General features: G+C 41.5%; 1 protein-coding gene across 1 annotated transcript; it reads left to right on the forward strand.

Annotated features, from left to right (window-relative positions):
- Positions 1 to 5408: 5408 nt before the first annotated feature.
- LOC119426460 (semaphorin-7A-like) lies at positions 5409 to 24320 on the forward strand. Its single transcript, XM_037694024.1, has 13 exons — positions 5409 to 5525; positions 7434 to 7651; positions 7737 to 7835; positions 9989 to 10097; positions 10346 to 10453; positions 10540 to 10679; positions 10809 to 10987; positions 11645 to 11756; positions 12919 to 13117; positions 18739 to 18854; positions 18948 to 19093; positions 22549 to 22622; positions 24010 to 24320. Exons 1-13 carry the CDS (start codon positions 5435 to 5437, stop codon positions 24318 to 24320), a joined length of 1902 nt encoding a protein of 633 aa, XP_037549952.1. The 5' UTR covers positions 5409 to 5434.
- The last annotated feature ends 340 nt before the right edge of the window (positions 24321 to 24660 follow it).

Consider the following 24660-nt stretch of genomic DNA (forward strand, 5'->3'; position numbering starts at 1 on the left):
TATATATATGTATGCATGCATGCATGCATGCATGCATACATACATACATAGCTTAATTTGTAAACCAATAGATGCCGGAACGCAAATAGCAGGCGGGACGGGGTCCTCCCCCAGAAAAATTTTAATAAAGTAGATGCATTTTGGTGTATTTTAACAGGTTGTTAAGCATCCTACATTTACCTATATTTGTAAACACTACACTTCTGTCAAGCATCCTCCCCCCACTCCCCTTCCGAGCCCGACTCTGTCCCTGCTCATTGTTGTCCGACTCCACATGTGAAACCTCAGGTGCCTGCCTGCGGCTGTGGACTCCTGCCCGTGCACGACAGCCTAATTAGCTTGGCACTCTCCCCCACCACTATTTCGAAGTGGGTGCTCTTTTAGGGGTGGAGATTTTTTTTGAGTAGACGAGGAAATGCTGCTTGAAGAGGCTACATGTATGCTCGTAAGTGGCTGTTGTGTTTAAACTTAGTGTTTACATAATTATTTTCAGTTTACATATCCAATATAAGTTTTATTCCTTTAAGGCAGACATATTTGTTCATAACTTTATTATTAGTAAACCTGAGAGTTACCGGATCCAAGCCAACAGTTATCGGAACGCACCCTGTCAAAATAAGAGAGTTCCCGGATCCTGTTCCAGCAGGATCCAGCTCAAAATTATTTAGATGGTGTTTGGTATTATTAATGCACAAATTCAAATTATTAATGCACAAATTCAAACACCTCATAAACACACAAAATAAAGTCTAAGTTTTTCTTTCATTTCCATTTAAGGCAGAACAAGAAGCACATACAGTCTTCAGAGAGCGACAGGAAGGTAAAGGTTTCTTCATCACATTGTTTTCCATCTATTATAATTAAGCTGTCAAACTGATAAAAACTGCAGTTTCGTCATCACTCTCTAGTTTTTTCTAATAGTTTCTATTTCAGGATCCTTCCACCTGCTGTGCAGCAAGCGACCTCCTTGGTTTCATTATTTATCTTCAATAAGTGACAGGAGTTGTGGGAAAGTGTGTTTATTCGTTCAAAAGTTGTAAAAAAGGGAACTTTTTGAAAATTCTAACTATATAAACTTATGTTTTTATAGTTTATACAGCATTTGTTGTGGCTCCTCGGACTGATGAAGTCCTTTGGATGAAAGACGAAATGTTTCAACAAAAATAAACCGTCCAGAGGACCTGATTTAACTTTTTTGGATATGAAAAGTTGACGTTTTCAAACTTTTTTGTTTTCATCTATTTTCAAACCATTAGTAGTAAATTAATACACCCCTTGCCTTGGTTAATTTGTGAAATTAAAGCTTAATTTAATAAACTAGTGAATATAAAATACACTCTTGCTAATTTAATTCTATGCAAAAAAAATAAACCAAAGTCTAGAGACTCAAGGTTTATTTTAATCAGGTAAAAACTAAAATGTTTTGTGTATATTTTTGCCACAACTCAAGTGTATATTTGTCTCAAGCAGGCTGTCAGAAGTTAAAAATCCAAACTTTACTGCAGACACAAGAGACAAACAGGAGGCAAACAGAGAGAGTATTGAATGTTGCCAGCAGATGGCGGTCACCAAACACCAATATTATCACCAAATACCTGGTTTAAACAAAATTATTTTACATTTCTTTTCTTTCTAAGAAGCATAAATCTCAAATTAATGGCTCATTATTAAAGGCTAATTTTAAAAAATGGTGTCAGGTGATCAAGATGAATTGCTCAAATATTTTGGCTTCTCTAAAGAAATTAAACTTCTGAAACTCAGAAGGTTCTGGTGTTGCTCATGACTCCCTGCTTGCTGTAGAACACACACTCTGTGACACTGTGATGAGTAGGACTGCTACTGGGCCACAACCACACAAACTGGTTCACTTATTTAGGAGGAAAAACAGTTTCTTACTAACCTTGAAGCATTACATTGTGATTAATGATAATTCAATGAGTCATGCTGATCTGAATAAATATTGTGTAATTCATATTAAGTGTTTTTATTTGTACAGTTCCGAGTGAAGAATTCATGCAACATTTTTCATGGCTGGTATCCTCCCATCAAAAAGACGCCTCAGTGACATAAAAACCTTGACTTTAGCTTAAATGTAGAATTTACGTCTTGTTTTGAACAGCTTTCATTTTGATCATGTGAAGATGTTTAAAAGACATAAAAACCTGGATGACCCTAAATTTTCTGCTTTTGAACATAAACAAGACTGAGGTTTTAGTTTTTGGACCTGAGCATATCTCTCCTTAGATGGCATTAATCTGGCCTCCAGTTCTAATGTTAAAAATCTTGGTGTTATTTTTGGATTGGATTTGGATTTGGATTGGATTGTTATGCTGATGACTGCCAGATCTACCTGCCTGTAAAACCAGCAAGTGTTTGCTCCATTCACCCTCTGTTAAAAAGTCTGGATGACATTAAGGCCTGGATGGCTTCAAATTTCTTAAGTTTTAACAATGAGAAGACTGAAGTCATTGTTTTTAGCCCTAGCTCAACTGCTGCCACTGATCCTGTCAACCTGGACTCTCTTCAGCCAAATCTTAAGCAGTCTGGTAAAAAATCTCGGGATGGTTTTAGACTCTGACTTCAAGTTTGACGAACAAATCAACTCTGTTCTGCAGAAAACCTTCTTCCAGTTAAGACAGGTAGCTAAGCTCAAGCCAGTGTTGTCCAGACCCGACCTTGAGAAACTAGCCCACGCCTTTGTCACAACCTGATTGGACTAATGCACTCTATGCTGGGATCAGCCAGGCCTCCATCTCACGTCTTCAGCTCATCCAGAATGCTGCTGCTCGGCTTTTAACCGGCACTCGTAGGTCTGAACATGTTACACCAGTTCTGTCCTCCCTTCACTGGCTCCCTGTTCGTACGAGGATAGTTTTTAAAATTCTTCTGTTGACCTTCAACTGCCTAAATGGCCTCGCACCCCTTTACCTCTCTGAGCTTCTGGAACCTTACGTTCCCTCTCGGGCCCTGAGATCATCCGATCAGCCGCTTTTGGCTGTTCCAAAAAGAAGACTGAAGCTCAGAGGAGATCAGGCTTTTTCAGTCATGGGCCCCAAACTCTGGAACAACCTGCCCCCCAACATCAGGCAGACCACCTCCCTTCCTCCCTTCAAATCTCTGCTTAAAACACATCTGTTCTCGCAGACATTTCACACAGTGTAAATTGATCTAGTGTTTTTTTAATCTGTGACCCTGTTTTAAATGCTTTTTATTAATTCTTCAGTTATTATTATTAGTGTATTGTATTTTTTTTCTCTTTAATTTTACTCCCATTGATTGTTGTTGTTGTTGTTAAGCACTTTGATAACAGGTTCTGTTTTAAATGTGCTCTATAAATAAAGTTGACTTGACTTTTGATCAGGACATGTATTTTATCCCCCACATTAAAAACTTTACTAGAACCACTTTCTTCCATCTGCGTAATATCATTAAAATTGGAAACATCTCATCTAAAAATGATGTAGGAAAAGTGGTTCATGCATTTGTCACATCTAGACTGGACTATTGCAATGGTTTATTATCTGGATGTCCAAATACTTCTTTAAAACGTCTTCAGTTGATCCAAAATGCTGCTGCCAGAGTCTTAACTGGAGTTATTAAGAGAGATCATATCTCTCCAGTTGTAACTTCTCTCCACTGATTCCCTGTCATACCCAGAATTGAATTCAAAATTTTATTTCTAACCTTCAAAACTCTCAACAACCTGGCTCCATCTTATATTACAGATCTTATTGTTCTATATTTTCCTAACAGAGCACTTTACTCTCAGACTGCAGGCTTACTTGAGGTTCCTACAGTAGACTACTAGAGGACAAATTGATCTCATTTCCTTAAATGATTTGTTAAAATTGAATAGTTTTCATTTGAAATTATTTCTATCTTGACATGTGATTCTTAACCTGCCATTGTGTATCTGTTCCTCCTTCCTGTTCCTCTCAAACCCAGCTGCTCGAAGCAGATGGCCGCTAGTCCTGAGCCTGGTTCTGCTAAAAGTTTCTTCCTCATGAGGGAGTTTTTCCTTTCCACTGTCGCCTTCATGCTTGCTCAAAATGAGAGTTCTGCAATTGAGTTAAATTCAAAGCAGTCTGCTCCTCATAATGTTAACTTATTATTTTTGTTTCTGTTAACTTATTATTTTTATATATGAATGTTTCTGTTAACTTATTATTTTTATATATGAATGTTTCTGTTCAGTGTCCCGAGACGATTTCTGTTATGACTTGGCGCAATATAAATAAACTGAACTGAACTGATCAAGTCTCTAGAGACAGGAAGCTGCTTTCTATTTGTATCAAGCACCAATTTGGTCCATCCATCTTCTGAACCTGACCATCAACAGCAAACAGGAGTGGGTCCCTCACAAGACACTGATGAACTGTCATGTCACACACACACACACACACACACACACACACACGCACGCACGCACGCACGCACGCACACACACACACACACACACACACACACACACACACACACACACACACACACACACACACACACACACACACACACACACACACACACCCACACACACACACACACACACACACACACACACACACACACACACACACACACACACACACACACACACACACACACACACACACACAGCCCATTTAGAACCCCTATTAAATTAATTTGGGGTAGGCTATGGGATTTTTCAAGATGTTCACTCTTTTTCAACATGAAGGTAAAGGGCGGTGGGGGCTCAGACTCATGCACAACAGCTAGTGTCTGTCACTGTTTACATTTATGAGGAAAAAAAAAAGAAATAAATGAAAAAGAACAAAGTCCATGCTCAATAATCCAGGTATACAATCCAACATTTTTCAGTCAGGTCATCTGGACAGTTTCTTTTTTTTTTTTTTTTTTTGTGCTGAAACGTTTCACCTTCAATCCGGAAGGCTTCATCAGTCAAGGAAACACACAACAAAACTGATTCTTCAGGCCACACACATCCAAAAGAAACTGTCCAGATGACCTGACTGAAAAATGTTGGATTGTATACCTGGATTATTGCGCATGGACTTTGTTGTTTTCAACCAGTTTGACAAGACTGTCAACAAGGAAGAGGGCCGGCAATGGAGGAGGGGGTGTACCAAAGAGACCATCTTATCACAAGCAGAACTGGTTTGTTCCACTTTGGAGTAAGCTGTTGGAGGAAGAATCAGTTTTGTTGTGTGTTTCCTTGACTGATGAAGCCTTCCGGACAGAAGGCGAAACGTTTCAGCACAAAATAAGAAACTGTCCAGATGAGCTGACTGAAAAATGTTACATGAAAACGAGTTCAAAATAACGCAGAAGTGCTGACTTACTTGCATCATCAAAGAACTTCCGCTTTCCGTCAGCTGATGACCCGGTTGACATTTATTTATTCCTCCTTGAGCCCGAGTGGAGCTGTGTGTAGATTAACCACGAGAAGGTGAACATGTCTCCATCACTGGCCGTGTTTTTATTTTGTTTTTTTACTTTGACTCAGGCGAACTCGCATTCACCCAGGATGACGTTCACATTGAACGGTAGGAGACATTTCTATCTCTTTTTTTTGTTTGGAGCTAAGTTAAATGTTTTGTTTCATCAGCAGGAAAGTGGAGGCTTGTTCTCACACAGTTAATGAGCAAAGGACACGCATTTTGATTGGAAACCTGTTCTTTGGTCCATAGGCATCGCAACCATTATATGTGAAGGGGACAAGTCCCCCCCCCCCCCCCATTAAAAAAATGTTAATTTGAACCCCCCCACTTTTACTATAAAACATTAGTTCCGACGGCGCAGTTTCTTTCTTCGTGAACGAATCCATTCCACTTGATTAATAGGAGAATACTCAGGCCACTAAAACTCCACTCCAGGTTTTCCTGGTTACCTCCAACTCTAAACACTTCAGCCTGTTGCCACGGTCACAATATACGGTGGTCACAGAATATGGTGTAACACCTGCAGTCTTTCTGTGCGTCTCCTGTCTCGGCATAAAACGCGCACAGGTGGAGGAGATGGAGACACCTCTGTGTTGCTCGCTCGCCAGTTTAGCAGCTTAGTGTGGGCAGTTGTTGACCAGGGGGTCGATCATAAACATGTATTCATGTTAGGAGGATGCTTGAGAGGAGCGCTACATCTGTAGCATGTTCTCTTGGCAGTAAGTGTGAGGCTGTGACACGCTGCAGGTGTAAGAGACGCTGTGTGTTCAGGTGCATTAAAGTTGAAATATATCCCCACACCTTATTGTCCTCAAGCTTCATGAGAAACATCATTTAGATGAGTCGTGTTGAACACAAGTAAAAATGTCTAGTGGCGATGGTCTTTATTTCTCTGTAAAGACAAATAGTGCCGACCTGATGCTCTGTATTAAAGTTGTTATTTATTATGAGACTGAAGATGACATTGACAGCTGAAGAAGGAGAGGATCTGTTAAGTTTTGTGTTTTGCATGCTCTTGTTGGGCTGTATAATTTAAAGCAGCTGGGGGCTGATATATATAACACCAGTTTATTTATCATTTTTAGAGTGGCAAACATCTGCCTGTCAATCTGTCTTCTGTACAGAGCTGCTCCAGTTTCAGGATAGAGGTGGTCTTGTAATGTCAGGAAAAAAACGAGTGAAATGTCCTTGTTAAAGTAAGTTTTTAAAATGTTACAAATAATAATAATAATAAACTGAGTCAGCAGTCATATTGTGGCGTCAAAGTTCATGCAGACATTTCTGTTGCAGCGAGTACTGTACAGCTCTGCTGAAATGATCAAATGTCAGCTGCTAAAATTTGACTTGTAAAGAGAACTGTAGTTAACTTTGTGGAAGTAGTTTAACTTGCAAATCAGGAGGCTTTCATTTGTGAAGCAGATCACACTTTTATTTTTGACTTCCACTCAGTTTTTGAAGCAGAATGAGAATTGAGCATTACAGCATGTTTTTTTTGGGTGGGGTGGGGGGGTGGAGGTTGGTCTTTTTATGGGCAGTGACAATTCAGGTTTTTAAGGATGCTTTGAAAAATGAGTTGAATACATTTTCTGACGCATGCAACTTCATTTTTATTATATCATGGATCAGAATCGTTAAAGTTTGTATTTAAAGGACTCTTCTGAACGTTGAACTAAACCCCTCACATGTCTAACAGACTGAATCATGTCACACAGAACCACTGTGGTAAATCTCATGATCACACCACAGAAGAAGTCAGCACATATTAGGAATGATTAGTTGATGTGCAAAATCTCTCATGAAAAATGCAGAGTCAGCTTTGTAGACATTGAGATATTTTATGTCTGAATGACAGTCTGGAGACATTAAAATTAAAGTCTAATGATAAGTTAAACAGGAGAAAAAAAATATCACGTCGGTTAGTTTGTTCTGGATGAAGAAGCTCTGTTTGCACTGTTACTTTTGCACACCCAGTTCACTTGACAGACATCTCATAATATGATCCTTTACTTACAGAGTCTCAAGTTGAATCGTTTTCTTTACCTGGACAATACGTCCCCGTGCAGATTCTCCTGGAAGAGCAGCCAGATGTTGTCACGTCTGTTGGAAAAACAAACCTAAACTTCTACCGCTTTAAAAGCCAGAAGACTGCAGTGATGACCCAAACTTTGAGGATATCTTCTAGAAACAAGGATTCTGGGGAGACGAAGGTGGTGTGGAAGGAATGCACTGAAGTGAGCGGCATCAAATGACGGCAGTGAATCTGGTAGGGTCTGTTCTCCTCTGCAGAAGGATCAGGAACATGTTTTTGTCATTTAGGACTGCGACTACAACATCACAGTGGTCCATCAGAGGGAGGTGAACGGGCCGGTGTTCGTGTGTGGGACCAACGGCAAGAACACTCTGTGCTGTTCCATGGTATGACTCTACAGACATGAGTCCAGAACTGGACCCATTTTAGAAAGAGGCTATTGTAGATGGTAGAAGCAGATTATTACACCAGTTGTCCCTTATTGCACTTATTAAGTTCTTATTACAGTTTTACTTAAGTTCAGTAATGGCTGACGGATAAAAACTATTTTTAATTGTGTTTGTTTTTGTCTTGATTGATCAGTACCTTTTCCCTGATGGTAACAGTTCAAACAGATCATGTCCAGGGTGAGACCATACCATACAATACCATACCACTTTATTTATAAAGCACTTAAAACAGCTACAAAGCCAACCAAAGTGCTGTACAGACAAAACAACAGGTAACACACAAAGCAAAATACAAAATGAGGTAAATCAGAATATAGACAAAAAACGATGCAGATAATGACGACAAACCAGTGTGGAGCGTACAGGATCAAAACACAGATCATCTTGTGCTGAAAGCTATTGAATAGTAGTGAGTTTTTAAACGGGACTTGAAAACCAAGAGGGAGGGGGCCTGTCTGACAAGCAGAGGTAACTCGTTCCAGAGCCTTGGTCCTGCTACAGAGAAGGCCCTGTCACCTCTGCGCTTAAGACGAGTTCCTGGAACTGTGAGGAGCAACTGGTCCGCTGACCTCAGGGAGCGTGGTGGGACATACGATTGTAGCAGATCAGAGAGATGGGGGGGACAGAACTGTTCAGTGATTTGTAGGCATACATGAGTATTTTGAACTGGATTCGAAAGTGAACCGGTATACAGTGCAGTGAGGCCAAAACTGGTGTAATGTGCTCTCTTTTGCCTGTACTGGTTAACAATAGGGCTGCTGCATTCTGGACCAGTTGTAGTCGTGCAATGGAGGTTTGACCTCCATTGCATGACGTGTCCTTTAAGATGTTGTGGGCTTTTCCTATGCAGCATGAACTGTGTAGATCTTCCAGCGAGAGAAGAGGCCAGCCCACGATCGACTGAGCTGTGTTAACTCTCTGGAGCTCTTTCCTCTGATCCACTGTGCAGATAAGATACCACACAGTGATGCAGTATGTTAAGATGCTCTCTATGGAGCATAAGAGAAGGACAGCAGTCTCTGGTCTCTGGGTGATGTTCCTCATGATCACTCTCAGGAAGTACAGTCTCTGCTGGGCCTTTTTCAGCAACCCAGAGGTGTTCATGCTCCAGGTCAGATTCCCTTCAATATGGGCTCCCAGGAAACTGTAGTCAGCTACTCTCTCCACACTGTCAGTCTTTGAGGTGTTGAGGAGCAGATTGTTCCCCCTGCATCAATCAGTCAGTTGTTCCACCTTGCCCTTGTAGGCAGACTCATCCCCCACACTGATGAGTCCTACCACTGTGGTGTCATCCACAAATTTGACTAAGGTGTTGCTGTGGTGAGCAGAGGTGCAGTCGTGTGTAGAGGGCATAGAGCAGGGGGCTCAACACACAGCCCTGGGGGGCTCCCGTGTTGAGGCTAAGGACCATGGATGTGTGACTGTCCATTCGAACCCTCTGACTGCGGTCAGACAAGAAATTATTTATCCATGTGTAGGTGGAGTATAATCCCAGTTACTCCAGTTTGTCCACCAGTTTGTTGGGAAGGATGGTGTTGAAAGCAGAGCTATAGTCTACAATGAGTATCCACACATACAGTAGTTCTTCATTTCCTCCAGGTGGGACACTGAAACATGGAGGGCTGTGCGTATGGCATCCTCATTTGATCTATTTATTAGTTCTGTAAGCAAATTGGTGGAGGGTCAAGGTTCTGTGGGGGGAGTGAAGTGGTGTGGCTTCTGACCAGCTTTTCAAAACACTTCATCACCACTGGTGTGAGCAACTGGCCAGCAATCATTTAGACAGGAAATCTGGAGTTTCTTGAATATGGAGACAAGTGTAGTTATCTTCAGGCAGGGTGGGACCATGGACTGGGACAAAGACCTGTTAAAAATCTTGGTCATAGCTCCAGCTAGTTGGTGTGCACAGTCTCTCAGGACACGACCGGGGACATTGTCAGGTCCAGTAACCTTCCTCGGGTTAACAGCCCGTAGTACGCGCTTCACCTCTGAAGCTGCAAAATGCTTTAAAAATAAACTTCCTGTTTAAATGTTTCATTTCTAAACACAGTGTTGTGCAGTATTTTTAAATGCTTTTTGTTTGTTTGCAGAATTTAACAGAACAATCACATGAATGTGTTCCCTCAGAGGGACTGAGCAAAATTCAGCAAACGATAAGAGAATTTGTCATTAAGGGAGGTGAACATTCTCTCCTCACAGGTAAGTTTTATTATTTTTCAGTTCCTTCTTTCTTCTTCCCTCATAAGCCATGCTAGCTCATTTCAATCCTTATTTTATTGTTCTCCTACATCCAGGAGTTGTTCTTCCTGAACATCTGTGCTTTCTGCAGCCTGCTTCTCTCAGCTTGGTTTGCATTGTACCTTCTTTTTCTCTACTAACATTTGATAGAACAGTTCTGCATTAAAACCTTCTGTTTTCATCTTAAAATATGCAACTGTCCACCCCAGGATCTGAACAAAGTCAAGATCTCTACATCACATACTCTGGAGCTCATGAGTGTGCTGGCATCCACAAGTTTGGGAGTGGAAGAGTAGGACCACCGACCCACGATAAAGGTATTTTAGATATCGTTTTGGGAACTTTCTTTAACTTTTGTAATGTTACTACAGATTTTTAGAAATAATTTTTTTTCTGCCTGTAGAGCAGCACTATGTGGGTTTGGTGCTCAGCAGGAGGAATGATAGCTCCCAGAACAAGATTTATGCTTTCTATAAGCAGAAAAACAAAGACACAAGACTGGATGGAGACATGTGGCTCTCCTATGTGAGCCAAGTTTGCATGGTGAGGCCTGCACAGTGAGAAAATGAGAGATTACAGACACACAAGATGTTTTATTTCATACCTAATATACCTAAAGTTATCACTGCCTGCTTATTTTTTATTTATTTTTTTGGTGGGGGGTTGATTTAGTCAGATACTGGTGGTTCCAAGAGCACTCTGCAGTTTAGCTGGACGTCTCTGATGAATACCAGACTCTTCTGTGGAAACCCAAACACCAAACAGGATTTCTCTGAGCTGGTAGATGTGGCCACTGTTCATTCAGACCGGTGGGAAGAAACTAAGGTCTACGCTCTCTTCAGGAATGAATGGTAAGATGCAGAGGTGTTGGAGTTTTGTCAAGGATACAAAATGCCACACGGGCTGTGGTGGCTCAGTGGGCAGTGCTGCAGTCTCATAATCCTGAGGCTGCAAGTTCGAGCCCAGGTTACATGAGGAACACATAAAACAGTTGTCAAATCTTTCATGCGAGTTTCTTCGCTGTGGTGACTCCTCCTGGAGAAGCAAGCGTCTGAAAGAACGTCATCAAAATACTGCAGTTCAGTTAAAAACTGTTTATTTCACTTTGGGATCTACTGGATTCAAACTCAAATGAAAACTAAAATGTTACTTAAGCAGTATTATTATCTGACATCATGTGACTATGGTGAAACCAGACTTGTCAGCTGCTTTTTATTCTCCGGTCATCCCAAATCACGTTACAATAACTTTAACCAAGCCGAGGCCGTCAGGGAAAAACATTATTTAATAATGGTTATTTTCAGCGTTCAAAACATGAGATTCAGTCATCTGCTGACAGCAAGAGAAATAATTATACACCTTCATTCTTCTAGTTCTTTTTTACTTTCTTGTCTTATTTTTTTCAGATGTCTTAGCAGCTTAGCTTGAAGTTTTGTTAGCCTTGTTTTTTGCAGTTGTTGCATTCGATGTCTCTTTGTAACCCTGCTGACCGTGGTGTTTCTCTGCAGGGGCATGAGCGCTGTCTGCGTCTACACAATAGGAGACATTGACAACGTTTTTACAACATCCCCGTTTAAAGGGTCCTTCACATACGATGACATAGACAAACGCAGGAAAAGGGTAAACTATTTAAAGATATGTTGGAAAAAAACTTGGGATAATCTCATAATAATTGTTTTTCTATTTTTGCATGCTATTTGAGTACTTTTAAAAGGTTAGGTTTTAAATGAGGCTGAAAATAAAATTTTCCTCCAAATGATCTAATTTATGATAATTATACAGTAGTCCCTCGCTACTTTGCGGTTCGTTTATCGTGGATTCGCACTATTGTGGTTTTGCAAAATAAGACTGGACATGACACACAATTGGCTGATTGATGGATGAGCCACACGATCGGCATGAAATTGTTATTTAAAATAAATTATCTTAAATTATTTAGCACCTGCTGCACCTGTGTGCAACCCTTACTGCTGCAGGATAAACTTTCTGCTGCAGCTGATCAGCTGATCTCCGTGCAGAGTGGAGAAGTGGGCGTGGCTAAGAGCGCTTGCAGGTGGCTGAGAGCAGAGGAGGCAGAGAGCTGAAATCTTGACATTCTGTGCTCTTTTAGAGCGTTTAGAAACCCATCCATCCATCCATTATCTTTACCCGCTTGTTCCATTTGGGGTCACGGGGGTCGCCGGTGCCCATGTCCAGCAATCACTGTGCGAGGGGCGGGGTACACCCTGGACGTGTCGCAGGTCCATCACAGGGCCACATAGAGACAAGCAACCATTCACTCTCTCACTCACACCTAGGGACAATTAAGAGTTACCAGTCAGTCTATCATGCATGTCTTTGGTCTGTGGGAGGAAACCGGAGTACCTGGAGAAAACCCACGCATGCACGGAGAGAACATGCAAACTCCACCCAGAAAGGCCCCTGGACCGGGGTTTGAACCAAGGACCTGCTCGCTGAGAGGCAGCAGCTCTACTAGTTGCGCCACCGTGCTGCCACATTTAGAAACATTATTTAGAATATTGCAAGAGTGTGGGAAGGGTTTAAAACGCCTTAATATCTATATAAATAATTTTTTAAAAACTACTACTTGTGCTACTATTCCTACTTTGCGTTTTTTCACTTATCACGGGTCTTCAGGGTACGGATCCCTGGCAATAAACGAGGGACTACTGTATTTTGAATAAAAACATTTGCCTGCGTTTTGATGGTAAACTGTTTGAAAGCTTGACTGCAACCCAGTGTAAACAGTGTGCTCTTCATCTTTTATCATTTGTTTCTTCAGTGTGTCCCTGACAGCACCAAGATTTCTCCAAACGTCCTGATGAGGATTAAAGTGACCTCAGAAGTGGAGCAGTGGGTGCAGCCTGTGAACAGGTTTGGACCTGTTGTCATTAAGCACCACAACTACACTCACATCTACGTTGATGCTTCCCAGAAGACGGCGAATAGTCATCATCAGGTCGTCATGTTTCTCTCCCTGAGTGAGTAAAATATCCTTTAATAACAAGCAGAAGCTTCTGAGCAACAAAAACATGCTTTAAGTGTGGTTTTAAAAGTCCTGCAGGTGTGAGCAGCAGTAAGGGCCAATGGGGAAAGTAATGTGTCAGGTGTGGATGACTGTGTGCCATGTAAAGTTTAATGTGCTGTATGTTTACTGGGATTTAACAAGAGACCCAGTATTTGTTTAAAAGGTTTGACCTCACTTTGGGAGTACAGTAGTCCCACGTTTATTGCGGGGGTTACATTCCAGACACCCCCGGAATAAGTGAAAATCCGCAAAGTAGGGACGTTATATTTAAACTCTTAAACCTACGTCATTTTAACAACATACATATATGTAGCTACTAAATTTTACTCACCAGCTCGGCAGAACAGCAGCGGTTCGGTTCTGCTCCGACCTGGTTCCATTTCAGCGAACCTACCCTGCCGGTTCTGGTTGACTCTCTTGCTCGCGGTAGTGGCGATGGGCTCCGGTGGGAGAGCTGGACCTACGGCGACGCGCATCCCCGTTCGGAGGTCCTCGTGAGCCGGCTAGCAGCTCTCGGATTTGCCGATGGGTCTGGAGGTCTGGTTCTGCTAGTTCTGGTCCGGTGCAGCCCTTGTGCACCTAAACACATTTTGGAGGGAGCCGGACTTTCAGACGCCCAGCACGGGACCAGACTGAGTCCAAATCTAGATGAAAAAAAGTCTTGGTGGACTCCAGAGAGAACGCCGGACCTGTGGCGGCACATCCCCACTTGGAAGTCCTTGCAGACCGGCTAGCAGCTCTCGGGTTCACCGATTCTGGTCCGGTTCCCGGTGGGTTCTCTGCATCCGCTGGGCACCGAAGTCACTGAATGAATAAAAACCACACTTTTTCCAATCAGATCAAAACTTTCCCTTTAGTATTTCAGCAGAAGGCAACGGGGCTTCTGGGCGGGGCCCTGTTGACTTCTGGGAAATGTAGTTGTTATGAGTGGAGATAAAGTTTAGTCTTGTTGAAAGAAAACTACAAAATGGTGGCGCCTGTCTGAAGTATTTTATTTTTTTGTTAACTTTTTACTGTACAGTATCCAGTACTGTCCCAATCACATGAGTAATATTGGAGTTGACAATCATGTGCCATGTACAGCTTTATTTATTTTTTCCCATGTTCAATCTTATTTGAAAAACCACAAAAGAGCTAGTCCACAAAATTGAGCCGCAAAGTAGTGATGGACTACTGTAACAGATATTTCTTTGGTTTCTGGTCGGGAATTTCTGGTCAAAGGTTATGGATGTTTTTGCTGCTATGGCTGACAGTGTTGGCTCTGCCCATGATATGTTTGGGTTGGTGGAGAGAGCTAGGTGAGGTTGCAGCTTGAGCTGTCCGCAAAGGACATCTTGGAGTCTGTGGGCTCAGCTGAACTGATGAGTATAAAAACAAGCTTCACATGCTACTCATGGCAGATTCTTGTGACTGGTCTTCATGTGTGTACTTCCTGTATATCTGTGCAACCTGGCCTGAAAATCTGATATTGCAAGTAAATACCAGTTAAAAATCTTCTCCTGCTGTCGAGCCTGGCTCCTTTTAATTAAGATAAAGCGAGAATATGTACTACAGAAATTATAAGCAATTATCTTGTAAAAATAGTTTTTGTTAGCCCTCATGACTGCTGGCTGAGCGGTTTGAACTCATTTTATATTACACTTTGAACGGGATGTCTAAACATCATGACAGCTGTTAGCAGTGTAGCTGTCATCAAGAGTCAGCAGGTGTTTTATGAGAAGACAGAGCTATAAAAACAGCAGCCGAGGATCAAATCAACTTTACAATATCTATCAGTAAATTAGAAGCAAGGAACAGAAACTGAAGGAGAAGTGGCAAAAACAATGGGAAGAAAAGAGCAAGAGACGGTGCTTTCAGAGAATTCACAAGTGAGGGTGGGAAATGAGAACAGGAAGGAGGGACTGAAGAGGAGAATAATTAAAGCAAGACTAAAGTTTAGACCCACTGGACCTAACAGCGCATCATTCACAATAACAGAATACAGGTCAGTGTGATCCCTGTGGACACCAGGAAACAATACAACACGCCATGTTGTTTTGTCAGAAACATGAACAACACAGAAGATGCAGGAAAGATGAATTTGATATAACCTAATAAATGTTCTACAGAAATAATCAAGAAGTAAAAGCATCTAAATTGTTAGGAATTTTTCTTTTTAGAAAAACAAAACTAGTAAACAGAACAAAAACAAGATTACATAAAGACAGTCTGCTCTCACTCCATATCAGCTGCTGGTGATGATACACACCCTCAAACACCAATAAACTCCACAGAGAAGTAGTAGTCATTTTCAGATCCAGCTGTTGAGCAGCACTATTTACCCTCTGATATCCAGCTGTTCTCTCTGTGTTCCAGTCTTAGTTAGTTTAGACCTGCTCACTGTTTGCTTCTGGTTTATTGTGTCCAGTTCTCCTGCTTGAAGATTGGTTCTCTAAAAGAGCACAGCATGTCATACCATACCATACCATACTATACCATACCACTTTATTTATAGAGCACTTAAAACAGCTACAAGGCCAACCAAAGTGCTGTACAGACAGAACAACAGGTAACACACAAAGCAAAATACAAAATGAGGTAAATCAGAATATAGACATAAAAATGATGCAGATAATGATGACAAACCAGTGTGGAGCGTACAGGATCAAAACACAGATCCTCTGGTGTTGAAAGCTACTGAATAGTAGTGAGTTTTTAAACGGGACTTGAAAACCGAGAGGGAGGGGGCCTGTCTGACAAGCAGAGGTAACTCGTTCCAGAGTCTTGGTCCTGCTACAGAGAAGACCCTGTCACCTCTGCGCTTAAGACGAGTTCCTGGAACTGTGGGGAGCAACTGGTCCGCTGACCTCAGGGAACGTGGTGGGACATACGGTTGTAGCAGATCAGAGAGATGGGGGGGACAGAACTGTTCAGTGATTTGTACTATATACTGTTAGTATTTTGAACTGGATTCGAAAGTGAACCGGTAACAAGTGCAGTGAGGCCAAAACTGGTGCAATGTGCTCTATTTTGCTTGTACTGGTTAAAAATTGGGCTGCTGCATTCTGGACCAGTTGTAGTCGTGCAATGGAGGTCTGACTGATACCAAACAGGAGTGAATTGCAGTAATCAAGCCTAGATGTAATGAATGCATGTATTACTGTCTCCAGGTTATTTTTGGACAATATGGGCTTCAGTTTAGACAACCGCCTCAGTTGGAAGAAGCATGATTTAACAATCATGTTTATGTGATTGTTGAGTTTCAGCGAAGGGTCCATTATCACTCCCAGATTAGTGACTCTTTGTTTTTCTGACAGGGTTAGAGCAGAGAGGTCAATGCAGTGGTTTGTGATTGTGTCATTGGGAGGGAACAAAATGACTTCAGACTTATTTTCATTGAAACTTAAGAAGTTTAAAGCCATCCAGTCCCTGATGTCAGCCAGGCAGTCGAGCAGCGGTTGAATCGAGCATGTACCATTGTGTCTTAGGGAGAAGTAAATTTGACAGTCATCGGCATAGAAGTGGAAGGGCATGTTGTGTGTCCGGAAAATAGCACCTAGCGGCAGCAGGTATAAAGAGAATAGGAGGGGACCCAGGATGGACCCCTGCGGAACCCCCCATTTAAGCTCTGCCTCTGCGGAACTAAAATCCTTGATGGAGACACAAAAGGATCTGTCAGTGAGGTAGGATCTGAACCAATTGAGGGCTGACCCTGTGACGCCCACCCACTGCTCCAACCTAGCAATGAGGATCTCATGGTTGATGGTGTCGAAGGCGGCCGTGAGGTCCAACAGGACAAGCAACACAGAATCACCAGTATCTGTGGATCTGAAGATGTCGTTAAAGACCTTCAATAAGGCAGTTTCAGTGCTGTGGAGAGGTTTAAAACCAGATTGGAATAGCTCTAAGATGGCGTGATCCTCCAGGAAGCACTTCAACTGGGACTCAACTATTTTTTCCAGTATTTTAGAAACAAATGGGAGTTTGGAGACAGGCCGGAAGTTGGAAACGACAGAGGGGTCAAGGTTTGTTTTTTTCAGGAGAGGCTGGACAGCAGCATGTTTAACGGATTTTGGCACCACACCAGTGGATAAACTACTGTTTACTATAGCAAGAATGGACGGACCTAAAGTAGGAAAAACCTCCTTTAGTAGTCGAGGGGGGACCACATCAAAGGGGGAGCCAGAAGGTTTCAAACTGCACATGACCTGCTCTAGAGAAGATAGAGTGATGGGTTCAAAACGGTCAATTGGAGCTACAGATTGAGGTGGGATGGATGGGTCATGAGTTGGAGGGGAAATGAGAGCCCTGGTGGTCGCAATTTTTTCCAAAAAGAAATGTAAGAAGTTGTCGTCATGATTTCAGCTCCCTGCCTCCTCTGCTCTCAGCCACCTGCAAGCGCTCTTGGCCACGCCCACTTCTCCGCTCTGCACGGAGAACAGCTGACCAGCTGCAGCAGGAAGTTTATCCCGCAGTAAGGGCTGCACAAAGGTGCTAAACAATTTAAAATAATTTATTTTAATTAAATATTCCATGCCGATCGTGCGGCTCATCCGTCAATCAGCCAATTGTGTGTCATGTCCAATCTCATTTTGTCCCCAATAAACGAACCGCGAAGTTGCGAGGGACTACTGTATAAACCAGCCTTTAGTTAGATTTATTAAAGTTTTATTGGTTTAAGTTTAGTACTCCACCTCCGACTCCACACGTTGGTCCACTAATATGATAATAGTAACACTAATGTCATGCTCATATGATGAACATTATGAAGTAAACTGTAAGCTAAGTGTTCTTGAGCTGGATTGTTTCATCAATGTTTGCTGAAGCAACATATTTTAATCTAAGAAAGTTTAAATGACTTGTCCAATGGGTTTTTAACAGAGCTGCCCTCATCATTTCTACACAAACTGACTTCTTTGTGTTTGACATTTTAAAAAGAACTACTGATCATCTAGTTACACACACGATCTGCTAATACACTGAGGTGTTTGGTGGATTTGTAAGAACTTGCAGTTTTCTTTCTCTTACGAACATCAAATCATTGAACTGATTTAAATCGTTGCTCTGAGTTTCAGATTGATTTCATGATGAGTCAGCAGCACAGAGCTGTCAGCATCTGTATGTATACTTTAAACTCACAGATGAAGAAGTTCTTTTTTTTAATCTACAAAAAATAGTTTTATTCGAGTCTAAAGAAACAGGGAGGTGTCGGTTTTCCTCACTCTCTGGTAATGTCTCCTCCACTGACATGATCAATGTCAAACTGAACTTTTATAACCGTACATTCGATCGTCAACATCATTCAATTACTTGAGAAGTTCTTTATTTCCTTTGCAGAGTTTTGTTCTTATTTCTTGCTTTTTACCTTTGCTATTTGGTTGTGCCTCAAACGGAGCATAGGACTGTGGTTGCCTCAGGTTGTTTGACAGGACGGTGGGCGTATCTGTGATCACTCCGCTGGAAAAAAGCTTTACACTCGAGTGAAGTCACAGTAAAGGTGCCCTGAGGCAACTGGGTCTGTGGTTCGAAGGTGGAAGAAGGTGTAAAGGCAGGTGTGTGTCATCCTTTTTTCTTTTTTCTTGTCTTCTTGGAAAGATGATGGAAAAATTCACAAAGCAGTGCAGAATGGGAGTCATTCACTTCTCATCGCTGAGTATCAACCATTCAACCACAGCGCCCACGTCCACAGTCTCCTCCTTCACGCTCCCTCTGTGAGTAACGCAGTCCCACCTACACATCAGCTCTGTCAAGGGTTATATTTCATTAAAAGCCCATTTAATTATGAAACTTGTGGTTCTCTGTAGAGGAAGTTGTACATGAACACCAGAAGTGAGCTCGTCCAGCTGGATGTTGCAAACTGTGCTCGGTATGGAGACACCTGTGAGGAGTGTGTCCTGTCCGGGGACCCTTACTGTGACTGGATCAACGCCGGCTGCAGAACCGTGACACAGTAAGACCTCACAGCTTTATCCAAACACATCTGATCCAAATACACAAACCTGGACCAGCAGAAGCCATTTCTAAAAGTTATGGTTTACAATAAAATATAGAAAAGCCAGAATATGACTACTTGATTTGTAGAATACAGCTTGAAGCTGCAGGATTGACATTTACTTACAGCCACGGTTTTGAAGTGTTTTTTTTATTTTTTTGTGGAGTAGTTGCCATGCAGTTAGTATCTTACCTGCAGTAGACATGCTCATACGTCATTTTAGACCAGAGGTCTGCAACCTTTGCAATAAAAAGAGACATTTTTGCCACTTTACTTACTAATTATGATGTCCGGAGCTGCAAAACCTGCTACAGCTGTGTACTGTCAAGTGGTGGTCCGTGGACCATTACAAGTGTGCTGGAAATGGCTTTTCTGGCCATTATAAAACAAAAAAAGTCTCAACTATTATTAACATTTATTGATATTTTTACATTTTAATATAAAAGAAAAGAACAGATTCATGTAAAGAAAGATAAACTATATAATTTTTAACAATTTTATAAAAATTAAAACATGAACTCTGCAGGCCAATGTGAGTTCTCTTAATTGTTGAAGAATTAAGTATCCTACTTAAAGCATAAACTTAAAGAGAGTATAAAATTAGGCCAGTTTGTTGAATATCCAGTTACATTTTAAAAGAAAAATAAATACTTTGGTTTACTTTGACTTTGTTTTTTGTGTTTTATTCTTAGTGTTATCAAAATTACTCACCATATTCTTTCTCAGCAGCTTCTCTTAAAGATATTCCACAACATGTTGGTGGCTTGGACAGAAAGATCACGCTGTGAGGCTGGAAGTTGACTTAGAGTGGCTAACAAACTACTAGCATGATGCAGTCCACACGGTTTAGGTCTTGTATTTATACTATTCTTCACATATTTGAAAATGACAGGAAATCTGATGAAACTAGCCATTTTCTTTGTTGGCAATAATTTAAATAAAATTCATTTTTATTTTAGTTTTGTTCAAAGCCTGAAAGAGCCGCTGCAGAGGTACCAAAGAGCCACATGTGGCCCCAGAGCCGCAGGTTGCAGACCCCTGCTTTAAGACTGTTTGTTGCTTACACAGATGATTGTTAAAAATATTTCACACTGATGATTGTTAGAGGTCACGGTCTAGGGTCTGTTGTAACGTGTTGCAAAACCGATTGTGTGCAGCACATCCAGATTGTATAACAATCTGATGTAAAGTTGTGTAGAAATCCACAGCATTCCACTGGCTTGAACCGTTGTGACTCTTTATATCGGGGTTGTTTTAGATGAGCTTGATCGTCCTGTGAAAAATGTCTGATTCTTCAAACTGAGATTGTTCTGCCTGCTACAATTGTGACTACTGCTAACTGTTGTGACACAAACAGTAATAACCCAACGTTTTGATTTCAACATCAACTAAAAGTCCTGTGGGGTTGGGACAAACCCTGTTACATTTAGTGACAGATGGTGAAATCCTTTATCAGCACTGGAGTCACAGGGTTGCATCTGATCCTGAAACATGGGTTCATGGTTTTACTAGTGGCCCAGCAGTTTGTATAAAGTATCACAAGACCTGCTACCACATGTTTACTTTGCCCATGTCATCAATCTTACACACCGTCAACCACACCTTTTGTTTCCAGCGTAGAGCAATTAGAAAGACGTAAATGACGATAGCACAATATTTCAACACCCGGTGACTCTGAGTTTTTCTATAGTCTGCCTTGCACCTGAACCGTAGCTGAAACTGCACAGGAGATGAATAATGTGAGGATGACTCCAAGTGTTGCCAGGCCTTGCCTTTGACTCCATCTTGTCTTCTCACCTGTTATTTTTGACAAGTCATTGTCCTCACTACTAGTGTCTGTGATTTATTTGAATGTTTACACTGCTTAACAAGCTCATTGTACAAAGTAGTACTTTAAATGGATTTTGATATATATAAAAAAAGGAACATTGTGCTTTTAGTGGGGTTCCCACATTGACTAAATACTGGCCAGTTAGCCAAACCTTTTAGTTTTCCAGTTAGACTCTCCTTTCTTTCACTTTCCTTTTCTCCTTCTCCAACAAAACGGATCATTTCAACAAAGTTTAGGGCTAAACAAAAACAAAAAGTGACCAGGCAACATTGATGATGGGAACCAGTAGATCAGTCCTCTGTTTCCCACAATGCTGAATCTTCAGACATGATTCTTGACTGTGGGAAGCAAAAACATTCTGCTGAAATGGAAGTGTGAACTTTGTGGGAAAGAAGTGAAAGGTTTATTTGCCATCTTCCACCTACGTTACCTTTTTTACAGCCCTACACTCCTCAACAAGACGTCTGTGGGGTCAGACTGTAAGAAAGGGCTCGTATACCCTGATCAGTTTAAACGTTGGCAGCTAAACAGCAGTGATCGGGCTCTGATGGGGGTTAATTAAAGTAGAGCTGCTCAAAAATATCCTAATGTGAATGTTTTGAACAGGAATTCATTTTCTCTGACTAGAATAAACCCAAAGTTGTAATCGCCCTTTGCCAAAATGATAGAACGTGCACGCCAAAAACTTACAACGTCTTTAGTTATGAAAGCTTCTGATTCTGAAAGACACGTGGCTTCTCTTTTCTGACATCATGATACTGCGGGGAGGGTTCTCCTGTGGCATTCAGGAGTTTCCACACAAACACGACCGCGGATGACTTGGATCACAAAGATCACAACGACCATATGAATTACAGGTGAAGTTCACTAGTCCATGTCAAAATAGACACTTCTTGCTTTTTAAACTACAAGAAGAGAACTTGCCTGTGGAGTTGTTGCAGTGATGCAATGATGGCGGGTGACGGTTATTTCAGCCTCTTGGCTTCAAGCAGCGGACCCCCTTCAAACCACATTTGGTGCAGAAGTGGTGCAGCTTTGTGCTGTTTGACTGTAGGTGGGGGGGTTGCTCTTAGTGATGAGGTTCTGAGAGTATCCTCATGAGTTTACTCACATTCACATGTCATTTTGAAAGACAGGAAATTCATTTCATTTCTTCACTTAAGAAAGAGAGAATTCTAATTAAATGACTGGAAATTGAAAAGAAGATATTACATTTTTACAGTGTGCTGGTTAGCAGAAGGAAGTTTGAAGGGAGAATGATTTACATATATTTTAGTGGGAAACAGTATCCTAATATTCCTCCTCATACATCTCATGAGAGTCATAACAATCATCACATCCATCCATCCATCATCTTTACCCGTTTCTTCCTTTTTCGGGTTGCGGGGGTCATTGGCGCCCATGTCCAGCCATCACTGTGCGAGGGGCAGCTTCTTTAAAATTAAAAACGTGACGGTGTTGTAAAACGTCACTCAGACGTTCTGTTGGTAACATTATCCTGAGCTGTAGGGATAACAATAGTGTGCATTTTGTGTAAAACTGAACGAAAGATGTATTTTAATAAAGTTTTGTTTTTCTGTAGCACTCTTCAGGACATGGACAGAAGGCACGAGGACGTCTGCCAGAAACAAGCCCCCCTCATACGTCCACTCATCGGTAAATGTACAAACATTTTGAGTCGTCGAGGAGCCAGCTGATAATATTTAATAATAGTGGACTATAGGTGTGTTTAGATATACGTGTGGCTCGTTAAACAGCTACAAATGTCCCTTTGGCTACAGGACGGAAGGTTTATGAACATTATTTAAAAAAAAAAAAACGTTTATGTAAAACGAGTGATTATAAACATTAACTAAGTGATAATATATTTTCAAAAGAGGAAGTTCAGCATGTGACTGAATGAAGCGTCTGTTTGCCAAAGTCACAAATGAACTTGAATCAATCATTTAGTTCAAACGTATCTGTCAGGGCAGAAACTGCCACTCTTCATTCACCGTCATTTGTCCCGAAGGGGGTTTTGCTTTTTACATTTATCTAACTTTACAAACATCCCAGTTTTGTTTCTCAGCATGTCACTTATGGTAAGTGGGGGAAATGAGATCGGAGTTTTTTTGGCTCCTACTAAACATAAATGTTATCCGTTTGTGCAGCTGTTAGAGCTTATCTCATATCCTTTAATCTGAAAAGAGAACTTGCTGCATGTTGACAGACAGGATGAACTCAACAACAGAGCAATAAACCAGCAAGGCAACAGGAACAGCTTCTTGGTTTTACTGAAACTTACAGACCCAGATACTTCTCATAAGCCCCCCCCACACACACACACACACACAAACACACACACACACACCTCCATCTTGCACTCATCTTAATGCCTGATCGCTTATTTGTACTTTCATCTAATAAAAGCAACTCCACACCTGACCCATTGCTTAAAATCAACAGAGGAAGTTAAACTCACACATGGATGCTGCAGCGGATATCACACTACAAAAAGGGCTGAGGCTGTTGCGTGCACTTCTTTTAGCTCTGTTAAGAGTTGATGTTTTTAACGGAACACAGACAGAAGACCGTGTATATTTTTTCCTGTGGCAGCTGCAGAGGTCATTAGAGATGGGATTAAACTGGGTCTTTCTGAAACTACAAACAAATAATGAAGCTTATTTGATGCATGATCTAATAATCGTGCAGACTTGATTACGTCTCGCATGCGTTAAATAACTTTTTTTTTTTTTTAAGTGCACCTTTCAGCTCACAGCAGCAGCTGAAGGGACACAACTTAACAGAACTTTGTTTCTGCTCTGCTCCGACAATAGATCTTTTTTATTTATTTTAAGCAGCTTTCATTTCACTTTTCAAGACAGCCCAGTTTCTAGTTGCTTGGCTTATTTGCTATTCTGAAAGAGGATCTGTGCACCAGGATATAAAACTGCTCCAAGTTAAATAAACCCAGACTGGTTCGTGGTTACATAAAGTCAGTTAAGATGTTCATGTCACAGCTGAATTCATCACTTTGTTCTTTTCTTGTCTGTAAAACCTGCAGAGAACAAGGTGATGATGTCTCCTCAATCCAATTACTTTCTGAGCTGCCCCGTGTCGTCCCACCACGCTCAGTACACCTGGCACCACCCCGGTGGTACGACGCCCTGCGACCTGAAGGACAAGATGTGCATTCTTCTGATTGAGAACATGGGTCCAAGTCAGATGGGTCAGTATGAATGTGTGGCAGAGGAGATGGGGTACAGCAGAGTCCTGAAGCAGCAGTATCTAGAGCTGAGGAACACGGCGGGAGGGCGGACAGCAGAACCTGCGCTCTGGGTGTGTTTGGTGGTTCTCCTGGTCAAGAGCTTCTAGTGTCGATGTTCATGGTGAACTCTGCTTCTGATGACACTGAGATTTGGACATTTTCACGCATGATTTAGTTCAGTTCAAGTGCAGAAGTGTGAAAATACACATTTCAGTCAAGTTGTCCCTCAGAGCTCGGAGCAGAAAACAATAGATCAGCGTTTTCATTTTGGATGTGGCATCTGACACTTCACAAGATTTAAATGTGTTCAGTCTCTGAGGCGAGGTTTGTGATGTTTGGTCCTCAGATGCTTCTCTGCTCCTTTTCTATCAGCACCCAATGATTCTGTTTTTGTCTGTGTGATATTTTAATCCACACCTCTAATGCTGATTCTTTTTTTTTTTTTTT

This window comes from Nematolebias whitei, chromosome 2, assembly GCF_014905685.2.
Source record: "Nematolebias whitei isolate Nwh7 chromosome 2, NemWhi1, whole genome shotgun sequence".
Lineage (NCBI taxonomy): Eukaryota > Metazoa > Chordata > Actinopteri > Cyprinodontiformes > Rivulidae > Nematolebias > Nematolebias whitei.